The sequence below is a fragment of the Orcinus orca genome, chromosome 6 (genome assembly GCF_937001465.1).
Source record: "Orcinus orca chromosome 6, mOrcOrc1.1, whole genome shotgun sequence".
Lineage (NCBI taxonomy): Eukaryota > Metazoa > Chordata > Mammalia > Artiodactyla > Delphinidae > Orcinus > Orcinus orca.
The window spans coordinates 45,625,526-45,651,263 of record NC_064564.1 but is presented as its reverse complement, the minus strand read 5'-3'; the positions used below and the strand labels follow the sequence as shown (position 1 = coordinate 45,651,263).

Genomic DNA, 25,738 nt, shown 5'->3' with positions numbered 1-25,738 from the left:
AAAAAAATTTGAGGCCACTATTCTACATCTATCTTACTTAAATCTTACAGCATCCCAATTCCCTTTCCCAACGTTGTCTTTACAGAACTCATCACTACCTAAAATTATTTCATACGTTTATTTGTTATTTATCTGTTTTCTCCATATGCCAGTCATTCACTTATTTGCTCTCAGATCCATTCCCTACATAGGTTTCCCAGGCCCCTTTACCCCGGCAGGAGACTGGAGGAGGGACACAGACACCCAGGTATTTCTCCCATGGTCCTCCTTGGCCTCCAGCAGTGCTGCATCTTCTCCTTGGTTCCAATTCTGCTGAACAGGCCATGCTCCCAGCTCCTGCGGCGCAGCCCCAGCTCCCAGGTGCTAGTCATCTCCTCCTCTCACTTGGTCTGTCCAATCCTAGGGAGTAGGAACTTGCAGCTCTTGTGATTACACTGGTACCTCACCATCCCACTCTGACATTTCAGCTCTCCCCACACTTTGGGGAAAGGAACTTACCTCAGTTTCTTCATTTGAAAATAGGGAAAATGATAATGTCGACTGGGGCTGCTTTGGGGGTTAGAAATAACATACACACAGGGAATGCCCTCAGAGTCCAGTGGTTAGGAATCGGTGCTTTCACTTCCAGGGCCCAGGTTCAGTCCCTGGTCGGGGAACTAAGATCCCGCAAGCTGCACAGTGCGGCCAAAAAAAAAGAAAAACACATAAAGGACCTCGCATGCTGTTGGGCCCAGAATAGGTAATAAACGTTAGCTAATGTTATTATTATTACTGTACTTAAACTTCGGAATTACTGCCTGACATAAAATATGGAATCTATTGATCTCAGCGAGGTATTCAAGTCTTGATTATTAACTGGCATTCTAATGGATGTGAAAGATTATTCTTTTTCCAAGATAACTACTGTAATTATGACATGATCAATAGCTTTTCTCAATTTTTATTCCAGTTGGAAAAGAAATTTACAGCGAATACTGCAGGAGAAATTCTCCTATGTCATGAAGCATTACAAACTGCAATAAATCAGTGGTCTTCCCTTTTTATATCACCATGAAAAGTAATAAAGCCAAAATGTATTCAGCACTTAATTCTCTACCAGGAACTCACTAAGAGCCTTGTGTGCATTACGACACTTTCTCACAACATTACAAAGTGGGTATAATTATTAATACCCCTACTTTCCACATGAGGAGACAGGCTCAGAGAGGGTCAGGGCTTCCCAAGGTCCCAAAGCCATGAGAGGAACAGATTTGAACCCAGGCTGATGATGAAACCTTACCTGTATACTATTTTTAGAAAGCAAAATAAAGCCATCATAACACAGTCCATGTGTTATGACAGTTACTGCTCACGGGGACTCTGGTACATATCATTAACATATTTGCCCACATTTCTTTTCAAAGACACAGAAAGACAGATGCCCTCAGCTGTAGGCTTGCCCCCACCCCCCACTTTGGGATGGTGAAATATGAATGGTTTATCTGAAGGCTGAAACTCGTAAATCCCCAACGTTCAACAACTTTCTTCCCTCTGTTCCTGGAGGTCATGGTAGGATTCCCTGGCTGGGCCAGGTGACCCATAAATGTTGAAGGAAGTCACCCACAAGTAATTCTTGGTGGTCCTAAGATGCTGAGGTTCCATTGTACTGCCACACCAGGCATTAGGGCTCTCTCACTTCAGCTGGCCCAGAAACCAGGCAGGAGCCAGCTGTTGCTGGCAGAATCCCGGGGGTGACGGCAGAATGAATGCTTGACTATCGGCTGGAGAGTCTCCCTTAATCCACCATTGCTCTCCAGTCCTAGGATCCCGGGCCAGACAATATAGAAACACTGAAAACCTATTGCTTAATGTGAAGAATGTTTCCTTTCCCTGAGAGAGAACTAAAAACTCCAGTTCGTCTCTCCATGAAGACAAACATTTTAACTTCCAAAGGCCTGCTCTAAAGATCAATTAGACACATCACTAAGGAGGTATTCACACACTAAAAGGATTCTCTGCCAAACTTTCTTTAAAATTCTGAGAAATGAAAATATCAGCCAAATGACAGAAATTCAACTGCCTCACAATTTTCAGGAAGCTTCTGTTCTGTAATATGAACTATACAGCATGAGTCAATCAATTTACACTTACATAGTAGTAATTAGTTCACCATGTGTCTACTTGATGCAGAGCGTTATGCTGGGTGCTGCACCCCGTAGCAGAAACAAGAAGGTGGGATTGGCTTTGTGCAGGCCTCATATGCTGTTCATGTGAACATCTTCTCAAGTTCCGTCCGGGACCCACCTGGTTCCAGCCGTCAAGGCCAAGCTAAACATCCCATGAATGTTTACTATTTCTTCTAAAGGTTCCATAAGATATAGCAGAAGATGAAGGGCATGTGAATCGATTCCACGGCCAAATACTTGAAAGAAGTATGGATTTTCATCCTACCTTCTTTCCTTTCTTACCTTAATTCACCTGACGAGTCTAATTCATCACACTGATACCATGTGATACTGAGGGGATAACATCGAAAGCATACCTAGTCTTTGTCTCCACACTGTGCTAAGTATTTTAAATGTAGCACGTTATTTAATTATCTCAACAGTCCTATGAAGTAGATCCTTTTATATGCATTGTACAGATGAGCAAACAGGCCCAGAGAGTGAAAATTTTCTACTAAAAGTTGATAACTGGGATTCAAACTCAGGTCTAACAGAGACTAATGCTTTTGATCCTTTTTACCAACACCCCACCTTCCCGAACTGGCTCATCTTCCCACAGCATCCATTTCACCAGAAGACTTAAGAGAAAGACATGATTACATGAAGGAAAACATGGATAGAATTATCATTCAGAATATGAATTTAGCATGAGTTTTTTTAAGATGAAACACCAAAATGTTCTTATATGCAGAGGCCTTAACAGATACTACATGTCCTAAAACCTACAAAGGTCTTTTAAAAGAAAAGCTTGAGATTCACTCTCCACACATGGAGATCTAGGGCAGGACAAAAACTCAACCTCTCTTCAAAATGACACTGTTTAAGGGTACCTTCTCTATCTAGAGGGGAGGCAGAGACTGGTGGGGAGGGCAGAGAGAGAAGGCCTCTGGTGTCAGGGCCGTGCTGATACGCCCTACTCAGATAAACAAAAACCTGTGCTCTTTAAATGTCAGCTGGCACGTCAGTGATAATCCAGCGTGCTCTTGGGCATCTCATCCTCACTTCAAGTGGCTTATGCAACTGTTCCTTCCAACTCCATGTCTGTTCTGGGCAAGAGTTCTGGTTAACTCATTTTTCTCCATCCCCCTGCATTGCCGGATGCATTTCCACATCCCCTAAGGCTTAGGTGCTGAGCTGGCTTGCCTATCCACGCAGCACTGACCTCCACAAGGCAGCCTTCGTTGACTAAGGTAGGGCACCATGTCCACAAGCACCAACCGAGAGAAAGCAGCCTATACCCCCCAACCCCCATTACGGCCTTTATTTTTCATCTCTGTTTTCCACCGAGTATCATATAGCCCAGTTCCCTTCCCAGCTGATGCTGAGATGTAACGACTTGTCATTTGAGATATGGCTCATTAAAATTACACAGCACGAGTAATGGAGACCTCAGTGCAGGTGGGGACAGCAGGTAACTGGCCTTAACTTACAGGGCAGTCTCTAGGCCCTCTGGGCTCCCCTCACCACTCCTTTTCTCTACTGCTTCTTAGCACACTGGTGGCCCTCACCATTTTCCAGAGGTACCTCTTGGGATTTGTTGAGTGGGGTGGTTATTTACCACTGTTCTTATTAACTCAGCCACCAAGTCACTGCAGTATTGGGTTAACAAGGCGGAAGTAGGGAACTGTGTCCCTCCACAAGACCATCAATTCGCCGGCGGCCAGCGGGGGTGAGGAAGAGTGGAGTCAGCTGTTTCTGCATGGTTTCCATGAATAGACGACTGAATACACTAGGGTAGCATCAGCATCTAGAGAAGGCAAGTTCTTACCGCGAGCAGAACTTTAAGAGTTCCCATCAGGGCTTCCCTGGTGGCGCAGTGGTTGGGAGTCCGCCTGCCGATGCAGGGGACACGGGTTCGTGCCTCGGTCCGGGAGGATCCCACATGCCGCAGAGCGGCTGGGCCCGTGAGCCATGGCCGCTGAGCCTGCGCGTCCGGAGGCTGTGCTCCGCAACGGGAGAGGCCACAACAGTGAGAGGCCCACGTACCGCAAAAAACAAAAAACAAACAAACAAAAAAAGAGTTCCCATCAGTAAGGACCCAGTTTGCATCGGATGCACCGCCCTGTCTGTTTTCACATCCTTCCCTGTGAATGCTGGGTTGATCGTAGGACATTTCCTAAGGAGGATTTAACATGTGATGCAACAGGTAGGGGTAAATCAAGGGTATTGTTGATTCTGAGCTAAGAACATCACAGACACAAGATGTTGGAGTCGCTGAGAGCACAGCCTGTAGAGCTGGGCTACTTTGGGTCTGAACCCTAGCTCTGCTTGTGTGACCCTGGGCACGTTACTTCATCTTTTTCATCTGCGACATGGACCTCATAATACCTGCCTTACGGGGTTATTTTACAGATTAAACGACATGATGCAGGTAAAGTGTGGAGGGTAGTATGTATTCAGAAAATTGTAGCTTTATTATGATGCCTTCCCAACGAGTAAATTCTTAGGGGGCCAGTTTATCAGATCCCAAAGGCAAAACATGTTTCCAGAATCTTAGAAAAACTTGCCAGTTCAAAAGGCAATCTTGGAGGCTTCGTTCCTGGGCACTGTGAACTATTTCCCCATCGTCTTGAGAGGTCAAATCCAGGGCAGCTCACCCAGCACTGATTTTAATGAATGGCTTGTGTCAGATGTGACTAGTAAGCTATCTCCCCTCTTCCCCAGCTAACCTGCACCCAGTCTCTGCTGAGGTTTGCCGGACTGACACTGGACGTGGGCACATTCAGTACTCAGTCTTCTGAAAACCAAGCAAAACGATCCTTCCTAGTAGCTTTCTGTCTAAAGGGTTAAGTGTTCATCCCTGACACCAGGAGTTGGTCTAGCTCCTAGAGAAACACTGAAATTTCCCAAAGTCTTGGAAGGTATTTATGACCCCCATCAGAGAGCAATTCAGCAACGATTTTTTAAAAATCATGTTGATTCTCTTACAATGTGTCTTGCTTTTTTCTGGGGATACCGTTCAGAAATTATCTAGTGGGATCCAAGAGTTTTGGTTGACAGTTAAGTAGAAACGTATGCAGAGAGAGAGGCAGCTGACACACATTTGTTTTTTAGCACCTCTTATAGGGGCTTATGGTTCTGGGCTGGGTGTTTTTACTCACACTGCCTCATTTAATCTTTACAACAGTCCTGTGAGATCAGAATCTTTACACAGAGAAACGCAAGCTCAGAGGTTACGTGTTTACCAATGTCACACAGTATCTTGTAATAGCAGAGCTAGTCTCTGTCTACAAGCCCAGGGCTAGTCCTACCACACTGTAAATATATTTTGGTGGCATACATGCCGTCTTACCAGTGTTACATAGATTTATATAAAAATAAAAAACCAGGAGGGAGACAATAGAAAAAAAAAAGTTAAAATTTAAAGGCTAATTATAGACTCGGTTCCCCAACATCCCATGTCTGAAAAGCTCATTCCTATGGACATTTTTATAGCCTTATGTTTCCTGCCACAATATTTTGAGAGGATGAAACTCAGCTGTAGTCTCATGGACACACTCCTCAGGCATTTCAGGGGTGATTATTTAAAATAGGGGCAGGGCTTCCCTGGTGGCCCAGTGGTTAAGAATCCGCCTGCCAATGCAGGGGACAAGGGTTCAAGCCCTGGTCCGGGAAGATCCTACATGCTGCAGAGCAACTAAGCCCGTGCGCCACAACTACTGAGCCTGCACTCTAGAGCCCGCGAGCCACAACTACTGAAGCCCACGTGCCGCAACTACTGAAGCCCACGCCCCTAGAGCCCGTGCTCCACAACAAGAGAAGCCACCACAATGAGAAGCGTGCGTACCGCAACGAAGAGTAGCCCCCGCTCACCGCAACTAGAGAAAGCCCACGTACAGCAACGAAGACCCAACACAGCCAAAAATAAATAAATAAATTTATTTTTAAAAAGAATCTTATTTAAGAAAAATAATAAAATAGGGACAAACAGAAACAAAGAAAAGAATCAGTTCTTTAAAATTTATACCGAAAATCAGCTTTTCTGAATTTTTTCCCACCCTAGACAACCTCCTAAAACCATGATTGAGAAGCCTTTCACCACGTGAAGGAAATTTGCAGAATAACGATTCATGCTATAAATGGTAGTGGGTGACAAGGGCATAGATTTTTGGCCACTCGAGCTCAAACCCTGACTTCTAAATGACTGATTAGCTGTACAACCTTGGGAAATGCTTTGCTTGTTTAAATGTCAGCTTCCTAACTGGTAAAATGGCATATTTAATTCATTCAGTTATTATAAGAATTAAGAAAGATTAACAGTAGCATGTATAGCGCCTGGCACTTAGCAAACTCAATACATGTGAGTTCCCTCCTGGCTTCTCTCCCTTCCTTTGCTTCCTCTGCTTGCTCTCCCCTTCCCTGACACCCATTTATTCTAAAACCATAGAGGTAGGTGAGATCATGTCATTATTTTTTAAATTCCTCCTGCTCAAAGACTTTTTAAAAACATGAGTTGGAGGAGCGCTAAGTTTTCCACTCCTTTTTTTCTGTCAGATGTGAGATTTAAGTCCTATTATATAACAGAAAAACAGGGAACCTGGGGGCTAGAACATAAAAATTATTGTAATTAGACAGGCAATGGAATTTGAAAAAGTGGGTGGCTGTGCTTTCTATTTTTCAAACGTTACCTCTAAAAGTGGCTAAAGAGATACAATCAAAGAGGAGGTGGCCCTTGCTTCTGAAGTTACTGCTGTCTTGGGAGCGTTTGCAGGAACATCTGTTGGCTTTTTAACAAAGGAAGCTGGGAAGGATCAAGGGAGACTGGAGGAGACTCTGGTTCACGAGGGAGCCACATCTGTTTGGTATTCTCCCAACTGAGAAGGCTCGACTTCTGAAATAGCCCGGGTATCCGAGTTAAACCAGAATCCAGAAACAGATGAAAGTTTTTCTTTCCTCCACGTTTCAATGGTAGAGATCAACAGCTGTTTATATCCTTTAATACCTAACTAAGGGTGAAGCCTTCACATCTGTCTGTATTTTCCGGTTCTAGTTCCTCGGATCACAGTGGGGAGGAGGGGAAGTTTCAAACCCTCCCAATTCCCAGGCAAGAAGACAGAAATATGCCCAGGATTCAACGCTGTAATGTGAAGCAGAACTCCCAAATTTCTCATCCACCCAGGGTCTGCTGTTGGCTGGGAATTCCTCTTTTACTTTATCCTGACAGACATCTTGATCATTTCCATGATAATGACTCATGGCAGCACGAAGATCAAAAAGAAGGAAAGTAGGCTGGAATCAGGGGGAGGAAGAAGAGGAGGAAATGAATTCTCATAGAGAAAGCGGCTCCCAAAAGGCACGTTCTTGCAAAGACAGCAACAGTATTACTGTCTGAGGACAAATAGCAGAGGTGAGCAGGATACGAATGCAGACCCTCAGGGTGATGGTGGATGGTGGTGGTTTTTACTGACCCCTAACATTTTAACCTTGGAAAAGTTAAACAGACAAAATTAAACCCTGTGGAAGGCAAGGTACGGGAAATACCCAGGAATGGTGATAAAGAGATTCAGAGACATTTGTTTAACTTCACTTTGATCACCAGCACCATACACTTTATAAAGATTATTTTTCCATCCATCCATCCATCCATCCATCCATCCATCCATCCATCCATCCATCCAACAACTTATAAGGCACCAGGACAGGACTTAGTGCTGGGATATTCAAATGCATAAGACATATTCTATAATTTGAAGGGGCTTATATTCTAAAAGATGACAGTCTTCACAGAGGAGATGGTATAAAGTTCATTTTTTTAAAAAAATTTTTGGTCACGCCACACAGCATGTGGGATCTTAGTTCCCTAACCAGGGATCGAACTCGCGCCTCCTGCATTGGAAGCACGGAGCAGTCTTAACCACAGGACCACCAGGGAAGTCTGAGATGGTATAAAGCATGCATAAGAATTCACTAGAAGGGGCTTCCAAAGGAGAGAATGACATGGATAAAACCGGAGAGGTAAGAAACAAACTGTTCCTGGGGAGGATGAAAAGCATTCTGGGTGGTTACAATAAACAAGAGGGGTGGGAGCAGCTTACCAAAAGTACAGATTCTTAGGCCTCACCTAAGAGATTCTGATTTAGTTGTTGAGGGGGAGGACCAAGGAATCTGCATTTTGAGAAGGTCCAAGTAATTCTGATACAAAGAAAAGTTTGACAACTCTATATAGATGAACATTTCCCAAAAGATGCTAATAGTGTTCCATTAAAAAAAAAAAGAAGAAGAAGGTACCAGGTTCAAATTAAGATACACTACTTACTAACATATTCTTTTCTTGGACATGTATAATGCACATTAGTATATTTAAAGTCCTGCAGTAAAGAAATCAATTTCACTCTGCATTTCCCAAATTTATTTTTCCATGGGAGAAAAAAGAAAATCACAGTGCACCTAGTAAGAGCTCCCAAAACAGTTTTGTACTGTGCGGCACAGATTGGGAAGAGCTGAAATAGAGGATTCTGATCAGGTGAGTGTTCCCCAAGCACACTGAATGGCTAGGGAAACCATCTAGAAAAAGAAAGCAAAGTCAATCGCTCTGGGGGATCTGGCGGCATGCAGTGATTTCCTCCAAGCAAAGTCTAAAATCACCTATGATGTTCTATTTTCCAGGGAGATGGCCAGAAGCTTCCTCACTCTTAAGTAACACACCAGGCTCTGTGATGTTATTTCTGGTCAGCAACTCTATGTGGTAACCACAACTGCCAGAGAGAACAGAAGTGCCCAGAGTTCAAAGCGTCAGAGAAACAGAAGGGGAAGGGCAGCAAGGAGGGATCCTTGCCCACATTTATTTACCTTTACTGCTGTCGTATGTTCTGCAGAGTCATTGGCAGTTGCTTGTAATGCTTTTGGAAAAGACAAATTCCTCCCAGCTCCAGAAGAAGCCTCTGACAGTCAATGAAAGTGCAAAAAGACATGAACCTAGGAAACTGCTACTCCTCCAAGGCGCCAATTATACAGCCAGGGGAGTTTCTGAAACCTTCCTTCTTCCTCATATGCTGGTGAGCCAACCAAGGGGGGTTGTGCTGCCATACACCCCAGTCCCTGCCCTAACAAGGGCAGCAGAAAGTATGTGAGGAAACTGGACAAGTCAACACGAGGATTCTGAGCAGATTGGTTTGTGTGCTGAATGTTTCAAGATGGACATACTGCCCTAATCAATTTATATACTTTTTTTTTTCTGGTATAAACATAATTACTTCCATACAGCCCACTTCAACTTTCCATATGCCACATGGGGACACACATGCCCCATCTAAAGGTGATTTCACCAATGTGTTTCAAACGCTTTTTTTTTTTAATACCCCGACTATCTCAGAGCTTTTCAATAATATTTTCCAGCAGCATAAGTATTTTTTCAACCATTCCACAAATAGTTCCTGAGTGCCTAAAAGGTTCCAGGGCACCATGCTAGGTATCACAGGTACATCAGTGCAAAGAAGAGAATGCTCACCCTTATTGAACCTAAGGCCCTAAAAACTGAATTCTGAATTCAACCTGCCAGGCTTGCAGATTCAATGATCAGCAGCATAAAGAAATATAAGAGATAGATTCTTCAAGGGTCTCTCCCCTTGAAGAATTTTATGGCTCAGAGCACAAAGCAAACAAAAGCATTTGCATTTCAGGTGTCCGGGTTGGTCTAGCAGCTACACAAGGGTCCAGAGTTAATAGTACAGACTGAAATTAATCCCTATGATCAGGAGAGGGGAGAAAAGAATGCCAGGATCTTATTTCTCCAAAATGCTAACTGCCTGTTTGCTTGATTCCCAAACAAATCCACGGATTCTCACACTGGGATTTCTTACCCTGAGAGACGAGTACCAATAATTGCACCAGAGTTAATGTAACTAGCTAGTTAATTAGCTCCAAATTAAAAATTTTACCAGGAGCTCTGGGTGGGTTTGGAGTCTAATCCTAATGAAGCCAATAAGATCAAATCCAACTTTTCATCAAGCCAGTGTTTCCCACTATTTAGGTCTACAAAATAATTCTAAGTGGTCTACGAATGATTTTTTTTTTTCAATAAGGTCCTTAGATCCGGAAAAGGAAATTGCTGCTATGTGAGTGATGGAATTTAGGGAAACACTGATATAGGTGCTATCCGGCATTCAAAGGCAGTCCCAGAAGAAGCCCCTGCAAACCTTCCAAGCTTGGGTGGGAAGTGACAAAATAACCAGGAAGCTGGTCATGGACTTACCCACACACGTTGGAAATATGTCCTCATTGTTGATCTGGACTTCAATCCAATCCATGAGAAGGTTCATGTACTGGGGGGCTGGCAGTGCAGTCGGCTTCTTGTACTTGAGGTCATCCTGCCACCGATACTCGTATTTGGGGCCCCCTGACATCACAGGGCAGGTCCGCTCAGTGCAGAACTCACAGATGGTACCGTAGATGAGGTTGATCCGATTGAAGAAGTCCACCACGTGCACCGCCACCCAGTCGTTCTGGTCCTCCCCGCTGGGTAGCTGCACAGCTGCCCTCAGGTCCACGCCTGAGTTGAGGGATGCCTGAGCCCGTTTGTGGAGTTCAAACCTCTGCGTGCCAGGTTCAAATTTCCTCTTCGGCCGGAAGGTCTTGTCCTTGTTGAACACCTGCTTCAAGGCTATGGACATGGTCTTCTCCTTCTCTTCCTTCCCCCTGCAGGAAGCAAAAAGGCAACTGGGACTTTTCAATGAGAGATCACAACCCAACAGGGTTTTCCACTGCCAGCCCTCTGGCCCCAGTCTTGCGGTCTGCAGCTTTCAATCTCTTTTTAGACAGCCCCTTCCATCTTCCTCTTGAATGATTTCCAGGGGAACCTCATGTTTCTTCCTAAAGGCAGGAGAGAAAAGGGTCTCATTAGTGTCCCGTTTGCATTTAAGAAATGACAAAGGCTTAGACCTGACTTCCATCTCACTTCTGACTGTGCCCACTTCCATCCAGGTATAAGGACATGGAAGTGAAGCCAAACCCCTGAGAATCCGGATTGGTGATCAAATCATATGACCAAATAGCCAAAGGAGGAAAAGTATCACACCCTTTTTCTTCATGGCCTTGATCAAATCTCTGGAACTCTTCCCTGTGTGATCATAGTTTCAATGGACTGCTCCAAGGTGTTAAGGATGAGCATGTTAGTCAATGACACATCCCCATATGCTCCTTTTTAGAGCATCTGCCCCACCCTGCCACTTGCCCCTATTGAGTAAGCATAAGGACACTACCCCCATCCTCCTGGATACAGCTGATTGGAGCAGGGGTGGCTATCACACCCAGCAGGCTTCCCCGGGAATTTCGAATCAGGATCCAGCCTTTGTTAGGCTTTATCCCTGAGAAGTGATGAAAATTGGGTCTGCCTGATGCTATTTGCAATAGCCAAGACATGGAGACACGGAAACAACCTAAATGTCTATCGACAGATGAATGGATAAAGAAAATGTGATATATACATATACACATATATACAATGGAATATTACTCAGCCATAAAAAAGAATGAAATAATGCCATTTGCAGCAACATGGATGGACCTGGAGTTTATTGTACCAACGGAAGTCAGTCAGACAGAGAAAGACAAATACCATATGATATCACTTATATGTGGAATCTAAAATATGACACAAATGAACTTATTTACAAAACAGAAACAGACTCACAGACATAGACAGCAGACTTGTGGTTGCCAAGGGGGAGGAGGGATGGGATTGGCAGTTTGGGATTAACAAATGCAAACTATTATACATGTATAACTGAATCACTTTGCTGTACACCAGAAACTAATACAACATTGTAAATCAATGATACTTAAACAAATTTTTTACAAAATTGAGTCTGCTTGAGCCCTATTTGGACCATGTGTAGTACAGTTGAGAAAGCTGGTCTGCAGAGAGGGGAGGGAGGAAAGGGGGAGGTGTTGAGGAGAAGAGGGGGAAGAAGTGAAGGAGGAAGAGGAGAGAAAGAAAGATGCCATATGCACAGACAGAGAAACAGAGCCAAGGGCACAAGTGACCACAGGCAGAGGAAGACAAGAGAAAGAGAGACAGCGGGGAGAGAGTAGCTTCTTTTGTTCTTGATAGCCTTATAGGAACTGGTTCCATTTCCTCTTGAAGCCTAGTTGTGTTTCCAACCCTTGGGACACATACATTTTTCTTGAATTAGTCAAATATCTCATTTTACTCCAGCTAACTTGAGTGGGTTGTTTCTTTCTAAGAACCCCTAACTATGACAGCACTTATCACCCTTACAACATGCCATCCTTTACATCCTAAATAGTGCTTTGAGGCACTATCTGATAAAACTTTCTGTGATAACGCAAATGTTCTGCATCTTTTTTGTCCAGTATGGTACCCACTAGCCACATGTGGCTACTGAGTACTTAAAGGGTGGCTAGTGTGACTGAGAAACTGAATTTTTCATTTTATTTCATTCTAATTAAATAATTGATTGACTTAATTAATTAATAATCCAAAAAGCCACATGCAGCTAGTGGCTACTATACTGGACAGGGCAGCTTTGAAGTCTTCAGTGCTCTCTTCTCCATCACCTCATTTGACCCTTTTAAAATTCTGGTGTGATTTATAGCGGATTTAGAATAGGTGTAGTAGATTTGTAGTAGGTATCATTATCCCTGGGTCTCCAAGAGATAAAATTACTTGCTGAACAAGGTCCCATAGTGAGTAGGGACACGGCTAGGATCGAAATTCACTTTTTAATTGCTAGCAAATGCTCTTTCCACGTAGCCTTAGGTTCTAAAAAGTGATGGTCTTCAACCTGTCCCTCCTGCTGGTTCATGAAGCCCCTTTACCTACAGCTTCCATCCACGTATTCCCCAAAGACCACAAGTATCGACTGGCTGGAAGTGCAGACGATGTCCTGTGGCCTGGAAACAGAGAGGAGATCACTGATCCATTCATGGGTCAAACCCTAGCAAAATGAGCCAACAGCTGTGGCCGGAGTCAGAAGAGTCCATCATGGCATCAGTTAAAACGGACTTGAAGCAGGATCCACTGATCCACTCCTCTGCTACGCCACACTCAGACACGGCTCAGTGATGCATTCAACCTTAAGTTATTTCGGCAAAACAAAAACCAAAACCAGCTAAGACATTCCGACTGCCTCTCACAGGCTCTGCGCTTCACTCAGAACTGCTGATTATTCAGTTGAATGCCTCTTCTGGCCACTCCCTGCAGCCTTGGTCGGCTCCCTCCCTCCCTCTTAAGCCCACCCTTCTTCCTATTAGGTTTTCACTGCAAGGCCATATTATCAGTGAGGTGTTCTTGTCCCTCCTCACCTGGCCTCAAGTGTACACACCCTCTCAAAGAGATCGGAAAAGCGGGTCATGTGACACCCTGCCTTTGGCTGTCTGTGAAATCACATTCATGGTACTTCAGAAGATCACCAGGAAGGTTATCACCACACAAACTCTGCACACTGTAGCAATCTCTTCTTCAAAAGAATACCATCCCAGGGGCTTCCCTGGTGGCGCAGTAGTTGAGAGTCCGCCTGCCGATGCAGTGGATGCGGGTTCGTGCCCCGGTCCGGGAAGATCCCACATGCCGCGGAGCGGCTGGGCCCGTGAGCCATGGCCACTGAGCCTGCGCGTCCGGAGCCTGTGCTCCGCAACGGGAGAGGCCACAACAGTGAGAGGCCCGCGTACCGCAAAAAAAAAAAAAAAAAAAAAAAAAAAAAAGAATACCATCCCAAAGGCTTAGCCTGCCTGAAAAGAGACTTAAGAAAGCCGAGGGCCTTCAAAGAGCATTTCCAAAATAAAAATATAAGCTAGAGGTTGGGAAGATAGGGAAAGGAGGACGAGAACGTTTATTTTCTCTTAAAAGAGACAAGTCCCTCTGTATCGCAAATGTTTAATTACCCAACAGCCACCCCCTCATGTCTCCAGTAAATAAGACTTGCTGTTCTGTTATTCTGATAATGAGGGTACCATCAATCAATTCCCACGGTGCTCAGAGCAATCTCATCACCTTACATGACCCTCGTTATCACTAATTCTGCTGTTTCCCCGGGACCTGGCATGTCTGGGTGCACGGACACCAAAGTGGAAACCTTCCTCTGTACCAGTGCCAGGCTCTCATGGACACTACCAAGTCCCTCTGGCACCTCTGTTGAGAGCGTGTGAATGAGACAGATAATCATAGCAAATCCTCCTAATCCCAAAACCCACCAGTGGCTGCTGGTACTCACTAATATTTAAATGTAAAAGAAACCTTGTTTGAGGTTTGGGAATTTTTCTTCCAGAGATACTTAGAAAACAAACTTCAAGACATCAATCTCTTGAAATGGATGGGTGTTTATTCAAACTTTTAACCAGCTTTAAAGTCACTCTTCCTTTTTTCTCCTGTATAACAGGCTTACCTGAGGGAACAGTCATCTTTGTAAGATTATTTCTCAACAAAGTCCCTTAATGTGCTGCTCTTGGCTACCATTTATTAAACTCTACTATGCACCGGATTTTTACGTATATTATTAACATTTTAATCCTCACTACCACTTTGCATGATGGAGGATTTTATGACCGTTTTATACAAAAAGAAATTGAGGTTCAATCATATGAAATAATTTTGCAGAAATCACAAAATTAGTAGATGGTAAGGCTAAGTTTTGAATCCAGACCTCTCCAGTACTGAAATATATACGATTTTTTTCTCACTAAAGTTGCTTTAAAATCTCATGAACATCCTTATGTTTTCAAAGCCCCTTCACAGGTAGATGTCAAAGCCCCTCACAAGCCTGTAAAGGAAGCTAGAACAGGTGGTATTATTATCTGCATTTTACAGATGAGGAAACAAACTCCCATCTCCTAACGCTGTCCCAAATGTGTTCATCATTCTAACATGCTCAGACACGTCTCTCCCGGTCACACTTTTCTGTCTAGAATAACGTTTTCTGGAGAAGGGATAGGTTGGTCCGTGGGCCCCTGTGTTTAAAGACAATGGCACTCCAGGATGGATAAAAACAAATTCATCACACCACTGAATGACTGAACAAAGAGGCATCTGTCCGTGTCTTTATCTGAGCGTCAGATGCTCTACTGAGGCCGGTACACAAAAGAGTTTTGAAGTAAAAAGGCAACAAGAAATCCATCTATATGGGGATATATACGTATACATATAGCTGATTCACTTTGTCATACAACAGAAACTAACACAACATTGTAAAGCAATTATATTCCGATAAAGATGTTTAAAAAAAAAAAAGAAATCCATCTAACCTTACTTTCAACCCAGAGCCCCAGCAGGACCCTTGCCCATAATTGACACTGTAGGCTTATTACATGGTTAGAGCAGTGCTTCTCAAATGTGAACATGGGATCTTGTTAAAATGCAGGTTCTGGTCCAGTAGGTCTGGAGTGGCGCCTAAGAGTCTGCGGGCCTAACAAGTTCCCAAGTGATGCCAAATCTATTGGCCCACGGATGACACTTTAAGTATCAAGGCCTGATCTAACTAAGAGAGCTTGCTAGAAATGCAGACTCTCAGGCCTCTCCCGAAACCTAGTACATCTGAACCTGAATTTCAACAAAATCTCAGAAGTATATGCTTTAAGGAGTACTGGGTTAGTGGGCTGCCCTACTGGCTGGGAAAGGGGATGACTAAATAAACTTCCGTTTGTTGTTTTGTCAACAGTTTGCTTCATAAACCTAGTTATCAGCTGAGTGTGCCTGCGTGTATGTGACAAAAACAATGAGAGACTCAGTGTTTTGAATACAATTGCCTTGACAGATAGTGACAGTGACCAGGTCTCTTGATCTGCATTGATTTGGAGAGCACAGCCCCAGAACCCAGGAGCTTCCCAGCGAAGACCTTGTCATAAATGCCAGGTGAACTGTGGCTGCTGCTCCTGCCATGGCAGCCTCAGGCACAAAAGCTGCTTTGGCTAAAGAAAATGTGGGACTAGCCACGGCACTGTCGTTATTCTCTGTCTTTGTCCAGTCTCCAGAAAGAAAAGAACAAGTCACCAGCTTTGCCCCGTGGCTAAAAACTATAGCAAATTCTATGTTATGAGTAACACCCACTACAATGCTGGTTCTTAAGAAATGTTTGAAGCTAACTGCTCATTCAACCAATAAACCTTCACTAAAGGGCCAGGCACCAAGGACACAAAGTTAATTAAAACTTGGCCCTGCCTTTGAAAAGTCCACAGCTTGCTGTCTAGTTTTGAGGTCAGTTCATGGGCTTTTGCTTTTTTAGCTGCAAAATTAAATGCCCCAACATGGATCATGATGGGATTCCTTCACGGTATTACTCAGGTTAGGAATGAAAAAGACAGTGAAGAGAAAAATTCTCTTAGATTTCAAGTAAACAGCATACATTTATTCAAATAAACAGCATAAAATTGACAGGCGCTCCATGTGTTCTCCATATTTTCTGCTAAATAGATCAATTATAGCAATAAAACATGTGCACTATAAAAATATGCAGAAAGCATTCAGCTGGGCTGCAAGGGAATGTTGACAAGGTAACTAAGCAACACTGGCAAGAAAAGTTCTTATTTTTCTTTTCCTACTGATGTCTTCTGACTTATTAGTTGAAAAATCAAAGGCTCCTCACCAAGGATAAGGAAGAAATGAAACAGCTCTCCCATCCACTCCTGAGAGATGTGTCCTCTTTAGCTGTGACCACCTCTAGAGACGTTGGAGGTACAGAAGGGCAGGCAGGACAGAAAGTAGAGGGACCAGAGAGATATTAGTGGGGGAAAGGAGGTTTAATGTCTCCTCTGTGGGATGAAGTACTCCTCCTGGCAGGGCAATTCACTACAGGAAGGCCATGAGGAAAATGGGGGCCCCAGAAGGACCCCACATGAGGCAGTCCATGCACTCATTGCTGCGGTCATTGCTGGGGTCCCAGGGGCTAGGATGGTGCCTGGAACAGAGCCGACTTCACTGAATGTTTGCTGAATGAATGAATAAATGACAGTGAATGAAGAACCCTTTGCATCAAAGTGAAAGGACAAAAGTGAAACCACATTGGACCTCCTACCTTTCATTATTTGGGGACTCCACCTCAAACTGTAAGTTCACTGCCTACGCACTGAGGTCAGATATTACCAACTGCTGGGCTGTTCTGAAAAGTCAAGACATCTGTCCAACTTCTCTCTCAAATGGGCTGTTCTTTCCCATGTGTTACCTAAAATTCCAGCTCTTCAGAATTAAAGAATAACTCACCTGATTTATTATCTTCCCACTATTTTTTTCTCTTTATGGCTAGAATAGTCCATGGAACCCTCCTCTCACATTCCAAATATTGAATAAAAGTAGATTAGGTTTTTATTTTAGAGGAGTGTGTGTGTGTGAGAGAATAAATTCAACCTCATCTAAACTTCTCAGGCTCCAATAAAAGGACTGTGCCTAAAAAGTGACTCTATCAACCTTTATGTAGTGTTTTACTCCTTCCTAGTCATTAGGTACTGTCTTTGCTCACAAAACAATCCAAAAATTGGAGAGATTCCTGCCTGAGAAGCCGTCTTGCCTTTTTCTTTTTTTTGGTCCAACTAATCTACTTCCTCAACTTTGAGCTGCTGTACTGTTGCATTTTAGACTAGTTGGGAGAGATAGCGCTGCCTCATTTTAAACTTCAAAGGCATGTATGATTTCAGAGCTTTAATATGCCCAGGTTATTTCTGAACACAGATGAAATCAGTACAGACAGGTGCAGCCTTACAGAAGTCTGTTGCATAACCATCACTCCCCATCAATTTCTAGCTCTTCAATATCCATTCAAGTTGCATTCTCATTGTTTCATTTGCATATTTTAGTCACCAGGGTGGACAGTCTAGCATTAAAAATAGTAGTAAATATTCCAAAGATGAAAATATTGCATGCAAGCTGGTATACTGCAGTGGCAGCAACAACAGTGATTGATCAATGCACAGGTGTTTACAGCAGAGACCCACAAGGATTCTTCATTTCACCGACTCAGAAACATCACCATTCAGAAGAGGACATTTGGTGGTAAGAAAGAGTAAAAAGAGTGGAAGGATAGAAAAGGGTGGGATTTAGGGAATTTCCCGGTGGTGCAGTGGTTAAGAATTCACCTGCCAAAGCAGGGGACATGGGCTCGAGCCCTGGTCTGGGAAGATCCCACATGCTGAGGAGCAACTAAGCCCGTGCGCCACAACTACTTAAGCCTGCGTACCTAGATCCCGTGCGCTGCAACAGGAGAAGCCACCACAATGAGAAGCCCGCGCACTGCAACAAAGAGTAGTCTCCGCTTGCTGCAGCTAGAGAAAGACTGTGCACAGCAATTAAGACCCAACGCAGCCAAAAATAAATAAATTTCTAAAAAAGAAAAAAGAAAGACCTATTTGCTTAGTTCACAGTTTTTTAAAAAAAAAAAGAAAGAAAGAGAAGAAAAGGGTGGGGTTTACTTGGTGTGGTTAAATTTACCATATACTCACACTGTGCTGAAGAAAAGACAGACTTTTAAAAATATATTTTCTTAAAGAGAATAAAGGTCTCTTAAATAAAGTCCTTCCTGAGCCCAGCAGAGACTGGCTTAGATTCCCAGTAATGAGGGAGATGGCAAATCTCTGGTTCTACCTTGCATAGGGTTGATTCAATTTTACCACAGTTTTAAAAATAAATAGTGAAAGCAAAATTATTGCAAGATAAATGCTCAGTTGACCCATTTAATATTCATGAAAGGCATCCTAATTATTTTAATAATTTTTAAAGAAAAAAACTTCTCCAAGTTAGTAACCACTTGCTCTCTATTATTTCCAAATCTTTCGGCTAGCTAGAGAATACTTTTGTGGTTAGAAAAAAAATCTTATGATTTGAGACCATAATACTTAGGCAGGTGGCAGTAGAGAAATGGAGGATGAGGCGGTAACTACAGATAGAGCTAATTTAATTGCTGAAGTAAAAAAATAAGGCAGATAAAAAATTTATTTTTACTTTTTAAAGCAAAGGTGTATACCAGCTGGTGTGATGTCACTCAGAACCTCCATTGGATACTGGGATAAAGGTCATTGTCAATTACCATTTCCTTCTTTCTCTTTGAGACAGGATATGCCAATTCTTTCTTGGAAAAGTCTTGCTTTAAAGGAAAAACATTCAAACTCAAGGAAGTTGGTTCCTGTAACTATCAACAGACTTATTTACTTTTAGGCACTCTAAGTGAATTTGAGTCTCAGGGTCTGGAAAATTTTTATCCCTGGCACTATGGAAATTTATGTATGACATCTGGAACCACTGCAAGAGATCTTTGAAGGGGGTTAGAGAACACAAAATGCGCTAGAAGACTGGAAATTGGAAAATCCATTTCTAATTTTCAAAAGAATACTATTTTAAGCTTGGTGGGATGGGTAAAACTAACACCAACTGCAGGCAAAATTTGGAGGCAATATAGCCCAGTAGCTAAGAACATAGCATCTGCAGGGTTGCTGTGGGAATTCCAGAGGGCATATTGGTTAAATGTTTGGAACACAGCAGGCACTGAGTAACGTGGTTGCTGCTATCATAGTCATCATCCTTTGAATCATATTATGACTCAAGTTTTAACAGAGAGTCAGATTCTAGAGGTAGCAAACAGCCAATGAGAATGTTAGAATGGTTAAAATTCTACTCAACCTAATTACGTAATAGTAACAATAACTAACATTTATTTATTGTGCAATTTATTTAAATAGAAAATTATGAGTTAGGTATTATTGTCCCCATTTTATACTCAGGGAAACTTGAGATACAGTGAGAGTAAAACTTGTCCCAGGTCATAGAAACAGTAAGTAGCCAAGCTGACTCCAAAACTCTCAACCCTAATTTAGACTGCCTCTCTAGACAGGTAGCTCACAAAAAAGACCAGAGGAACTTCTACGGCACATCTAAGGGGTTAGGGAAGAGGATGGGAGAAACACAGACCTAGCCCTATGTAAACGGTCATGTGCCACCCCCAAGGATACATATTTCTTGAACTTTTGTGGTCTGGAGTCAGGTCCTGGCAATGACTCTGACTGGCTACATCTTTGGACAAGACACCCTTTAGGAACCTCAGTTTTGTTTTCTTTAAAAATAAAGGTAAGGGCTTCCCTGGTGGCGCAGTGGTTAAGAATCCGCCTGCCAATACAGCGGACATGGGTTCGAGCCCTGGTCTGGGAAGATCCCACATGCCACAGAGCAACTAAGCCTGTGCACCACAACTACGGATCCTGCGCTCTAGAGCCCTCAAGCCACAACTACTGAGCCCACACGCTGCACCTACTGAAGCCCGCACGCCTAGAACCCGTTCTCCGCAACAAGAGAAGCCACCGCAATGAGAAGCCCGCGAGCCGCAACAAAGAGTAGCCCCCGCTCGTGGCAACTAAAAAAAGCCGGCGCGCAGCAACGAAGACCCAACGCAGCCAAAAGTAAATAAATAAAATAAATTAAAAAAAATAAAGTTGTGCACCACAACTACTGAGCCTGCGCTCTAGAGCCCCCAAGCCACAACTACTGAAGCCCGCGCACCTAGACCCCGTGCTCTGCAACAAGAAAAGCTACTGCAATGAGAAGCCTGTGCACCGCAACGAAGGGCAGCCCCCGCTCGCTGCAACTAGAAGCAAGCCGTGCACAGCTAAGGAGACCCGACGCAGCCAAAAATAAAACAAATAAAACATTAAAAAAAGATTCCCTAATACTTATAACACACTTAGCTTAATATTGTGAAGAAGTTCTTGTATTTCTGCATGTAATAAAATTTAGTGCAATATTATTTCATGAATTTTGATATACCAGGGCAAATTACATGCTGCATGCCCTCCCAGTAATCTCTCAAACACTTGTTTTGAATGGAATATAAAAGTTTCTCATTTAAAATTTTTAAATGCTTTACATTTAATACAATACATTTGGTTTTAACCCAGCTATCATCTCTGTGTTGGTAACAGAATAACTTTCTCAACTGATTAGAACGTTACTCTTGTTATCAAACAGTGATCCAGCTGGAGGATTTAGGCTGCATCCCCTGAAACTCTCAAGAGGGAAAAGACAAACATCTACCTGGGAGCTTTTCAACTCGAGAGGGGAAACAGATGGACAGGAGGATAATGCTGCGATAAAACTGAGACAAATAATTAATGATGCTATCCTCTCTACGTTCTTGAACACATCCACAGCTGAAAAAGAGGCTGGAAATAAAACTGAATCAAACAAGTAATTGTAAACGATGTGGCCACCTGGAGGACGGCACAGAGCCCTACCTTTAGAGTCAGAAAGAGGTGGGCTTGAGTCCAGACTCTGCCCCTTAACGAGTTACTCTCCTGGGCTAAACCCTCCCTCTTTGAGCTTCAATTTCTTCTTTGGTTAAATGAGGGTACTAACGCAATATCACAGTGTGTTTGGGGGATAAGTGAGACAGTGTGAGTAAAGATAGACAAATTTCAAATGTTACATTTATTAACCCAGATTTCTCATAGTATTGGATTTCAAGTGGCTTCATGATCAATAGGGGTCCCAAGTATAACCTGGGCTGTTCTTTGACATCTTCTCCATAAGACGTGACCCTCAAAACTGTACAAAATCTTGGAAAGTTTGAAGGAGAGATCCATTTCCCCATCTTGGTTTTTATCAGGAAGAAGTTCCCCTAAGGATACAACTGGCCTTTCTCTGTCCTTGTTCTAACGTTACCCCAGGGGAAGTGGAGGTACTAACTCATGTAACTGGTGAATTTGAGAAGAATCAACCAGCCACATGCTCAGCTGGCTCAGCCTTCCCTCCTGAGAGATGCCTGCCCTCAGGGAGTGTGCTATTTGCTGCTTCCGCAAAGCCCCTTGTCTCCAGTGCTGCATGGGAAAAGGGAGGTAAATCTAGGGTTTTGATGTGAGCAAACAAAGTTCACTAACAGACCTACAGCTACGTCCTATAAGCAGTAAGGCTGATCTGTTGTCACTTCAATCAATTTCTGCAGAAGCCATTTAGAGAAGACTGGTATTATTTGTTTCGAGGGCCCTTATGGAGATCCCAATGTCATGTTGTGCCCACAGGCTTGCCTATGCAAACGTAGCTGGTTTTTAGTAGAGCTGCACTACGACATCAATTCAAGGACAGCCCTGTTTAAGACATACCTTATTTATCTGCAGAAGGTCTGTGTCTGCACACTAGGCATCCACAGTCTCCTCAAGGGTTGACTCAGACAAGAGAGACCACCCATCCCAGGGATCATCTCTCCCACATACTGTGCAGCCACATCCATGGACAGTGAGAATGCTAACAGAGGAACCTCTCATCTGTGAGGTGTTTCTAAACATTCCACAACAGTCAGTGAGTACCGGGCGTGACAGCCCCAGGTCGAAGGTGGCTACCATCCAGGAACAGTATACGGCCAGCCTTCTCCACGGGGACTCTAAACACCTCCACCCAGATAAGGCTTCTCCCTTGCCCAGCCTCATGGCCTCAAGCTTCTCTCTGGATTAACTTCAACCTCTGGTATAGTAAAGGGAAAGAGGTAGAGAGGAAGGAAGAAAGAGATGGCTCACCATCTCTGTCCTGTGACTTCTACATCTTGTACCCACCTCTCTCTCCCACTCACACGGTAACCTCACACTACACTGTATCCCTGTGCTCACACATCTGGCCCCTCCATCGGTCTGGGAGGGCTGGGATCCCACCCTAGACTTCATCACAGCACGAGGACCTAGCGCAGGACGGGGCACAAACAGAAACTCAGTAAGTTGTGTGGTTGAACTGTGTGTCTAAATTATTGCTAATCGAATGGTGCACAGATACAACAGTTCCTTCTCCAGGTGAGAGGGCCACGCTCCCAGAATCATGATGAGAGGATATCAACAAGAGAAACCTTTTCAGAAAACAGATACTTCATTCAAAGATCAATAGCAGCTACCAGATGTGCAGTTCCCCAGGCCAATCTAAACTGTGCCCACGTTTTCATTTTCCAGCATCTACTGAAAAGTCAGCTCCTTTGGAAGGATGCCCAGCCTTAAAAGAATGTTTCAAAACTCATTGTAGATCTCTGTAACCATCTTTGCATGGTGCTGCAAAGTCCTTTACCTGTGTGCTTTGTTTAAAAACTAAGTTTAAAAAATATACCTCAAAGGAAAAATAATGGGGAAGAGAGGAGAACAAGCAGCTTGGGGAATTTTTTTTTTTTTAAATATAAGAAGAAAACGTATCACATCACCTCCTTTAGTGCCAACTCTACTTCTGTGACTTTGGTGACCATCCCCAAGCTTCTGCCTCTGCTGCATCCACCCTTTGCTGCCCTTCCCAGCGGGACGTGGAAGCGGGCATCCTGGCCCCTAAACTGTCTCCTTAGATCATCCTGCACAATACCTTAAACTCACGCTCCTCAAGCCATGACCCTGCCACCCACCCCACGCATATGCTGGGGAGGCCTGTGAGCGAGATCACTGCTGGGAGGTTTCATAGCGGGAAGAAGTCTCGAAAACCACTTAACTCAATTCAACCTCTTAATGTATTAAACACAAAAACAGAAACAAACACACCTAATGCCCAGAAAGGTGCCAGGGTTCTTTCCACTAAGGCAGGAATCTCTTAAATGTTTATGCAGACCTGACACCTAGCTGCCCTTCCAAACTGCCCCCAAGTTCACAATAACTATCTCTTTCAGCACTTCAACACAAACCATATACATATATATATATATATACACACACACACATATTATATATACATATATACCCACACATGTGTATATGCTTTTATGTATAGTATATATACATGTGTGTATATATAATATATACATGTGTATGTATATATTATACATACAGTTTTTTTAATTCCCCTGGTAGTTATTAAGTCTTTTTTTGTTCTCTTTAGCAACATAGACGTTTTTCCCCACATGAAGTCTTATGCAGGACACAATTATATAAAAATAGAGAAAAACTCTCTCTTCTTCAGCTGAAGCAGGGAAAAGGGCCCTCACTCTTAGTCTACCCACCCTCAACAGGCACTGAAGGACCTTCAGGTGTGGCTCTATGAATCAGATGACTCACCTGACCCCTAATGCCCACCGCACTTGTCAGGGACTAAATTTCTGCCCCAGTCCTCTCCTAGGCTTGCCCACCTGCAGTCAGCCTTCAGCCTGCAAGGTCCGGACATCTGTCACCCCTCCAAGCAGCCTCTCCTGACTATGCTGTTAGAACTGACTGTTGTTACTCCTTTGCTCCCAAAGCTTTGAATGTGTAACTGTTCCTCTGTGCCAAACAGTCTGGACCATTCTTTATTCTCACACCTCACCCCCACCTCCCCGCCCATCTACCATGAGGGCCCACCCATCCATCTGGCAGCCCCTGCAGGTTCATCAAGACAAGTTTCAAACCCAAGCTGCCACGCCAGGGAAGGCTCAGCCCACCCCTTTGCCGCCTCTCCTGACCCTTCCCAGATCTGACTTTTGTTTCTGCTCATCCTTTTTCTTTTGCTGTGGGAATTTTTTTCCCTTTATTTATGTATTTATTTTTTATTGAAGTAAAGTTGCTGTACAATATTACATAAGTTACAGATGTATAATATAGGGATTCACAATTTTTAAGGGTTATACTCCATTTACAGTTATTATAAAATATTGGCTATATTCCCCATATGGTACAATATATCCTTATAGCTTATTTTATACCTAATAATTTGTACCTCTTACTCCCCTCCCTCTGTATTGCCCCTCCCCCTCTATTGCGCTCATTTTGAACACTTGATTCTCAACAAATGTTTATGGATTTGACTGGCTTTTCTGTATTCTCCACTGTTCCCCTGCACTGCCTCCCATTTGTTCTTTTTCTCTTTCATTTTTCCCCTCTTGAGCCCTGGGGACTCTGGTAGAGGTGGGTAACTGCTGAAGAAGAAAATACGACCCCTACTTGCCCAGAACCATCTGTCCACTGACTATTCAGTTCTCCCTGGGCCTCCTGGGCACCCTCGGAAAAAAAAACAGGAAGACCAAAATAACCCTGGGTGCTTGTTTAAAATGCAGACCCTGGGGTCCCACCCCTCACTTTGCATATACTGACTGATGCACTTCAGTGTTTGAGAACTCCCTGAACTGGAGAGTTTCACACACTAGGCCTGGCTTACCATGGAGTCCACATGGGTCAACAGCCATTTATTGAGGAGAATGGGTAGGACAGAAATGTGTTCACCTGAAGCACTGAAGGTCCAGCAATAAGAACGACAGAAAAAGTCCTTAGGGGAAAGGAGGGCTAGCTGAAATCACACTGAGCATGGAGAGTGCAGCCCTCCCCCTGACTGGTCCACCAGCTACACCACTGATGGCGAGCCTGGTTAGATTCACCACCTCCTGTGTTCTGTGTCTGTGGGCCCCCGTATGGTGCAGAATGGTGGTGAAGTCAGTGAGGCTGAGATCAGACTGCTGGGTTTGACTCCCAGGGCTCTTGAACTTATTATATAACATTGCTAAACTTTAGTTCCCTATGAGAGCTAAACGACATTATCCAAAGAAAGCATTTGACCCAGCACCAGGAACAAGGTAAGTTTGTAATAAGCACTAGCTTTTAATTCTTATCATTAACATAACGCTTTCTTGACCTTATTCATATAGACATGTGTCCCCACTTCTGGACAGCAAACTCCATAGGCTTTCCACCTT

At 43.6% G+C, this 25,738-nt stretch overlaps 1 protein-coding gene and 1 long non-coding RNA gene across 6 annotated transcripts in view; one reads left to right on the top strand and one right to left on the bottom strand.

Moving 5' to 3' along the window:
* The window catches only part of MOB3B (MOB kinase activator 3B), a 232,637-nt gene that overhangs the window by 144,595 nt on the left and 62,304 nt on the right, over positions 1 to 25,738 (bottom strand). For all 4 annotated transcript variants that reach the window (XM_033437752.2, XM_004275062.3, XM_049711033.1 and 1 more), the window contains exon 2: positions 10,396 to 11,012. In XM_033437752.2, coding sequence (XP_033293643.1) covers positions 10,396 to 10,813 — 418 coding nt within the window. In that variant the 5' untranslated portion in view covers positions 10,814 to 11,012. The remainder of the gene's footprint in view (positions 1 to 10,395; positions 11,013 to 25,738) is intronic.
* LOC125964692 (uncharacterized) overlaps positions 1 to 25,738 on the top strand; it is an 80,226-nt gene that overhangs the window by 7,585 nt on the left and 46,903 nt on the right. The gene's annotated exons all lie outside the window — the stretch shown is intronic.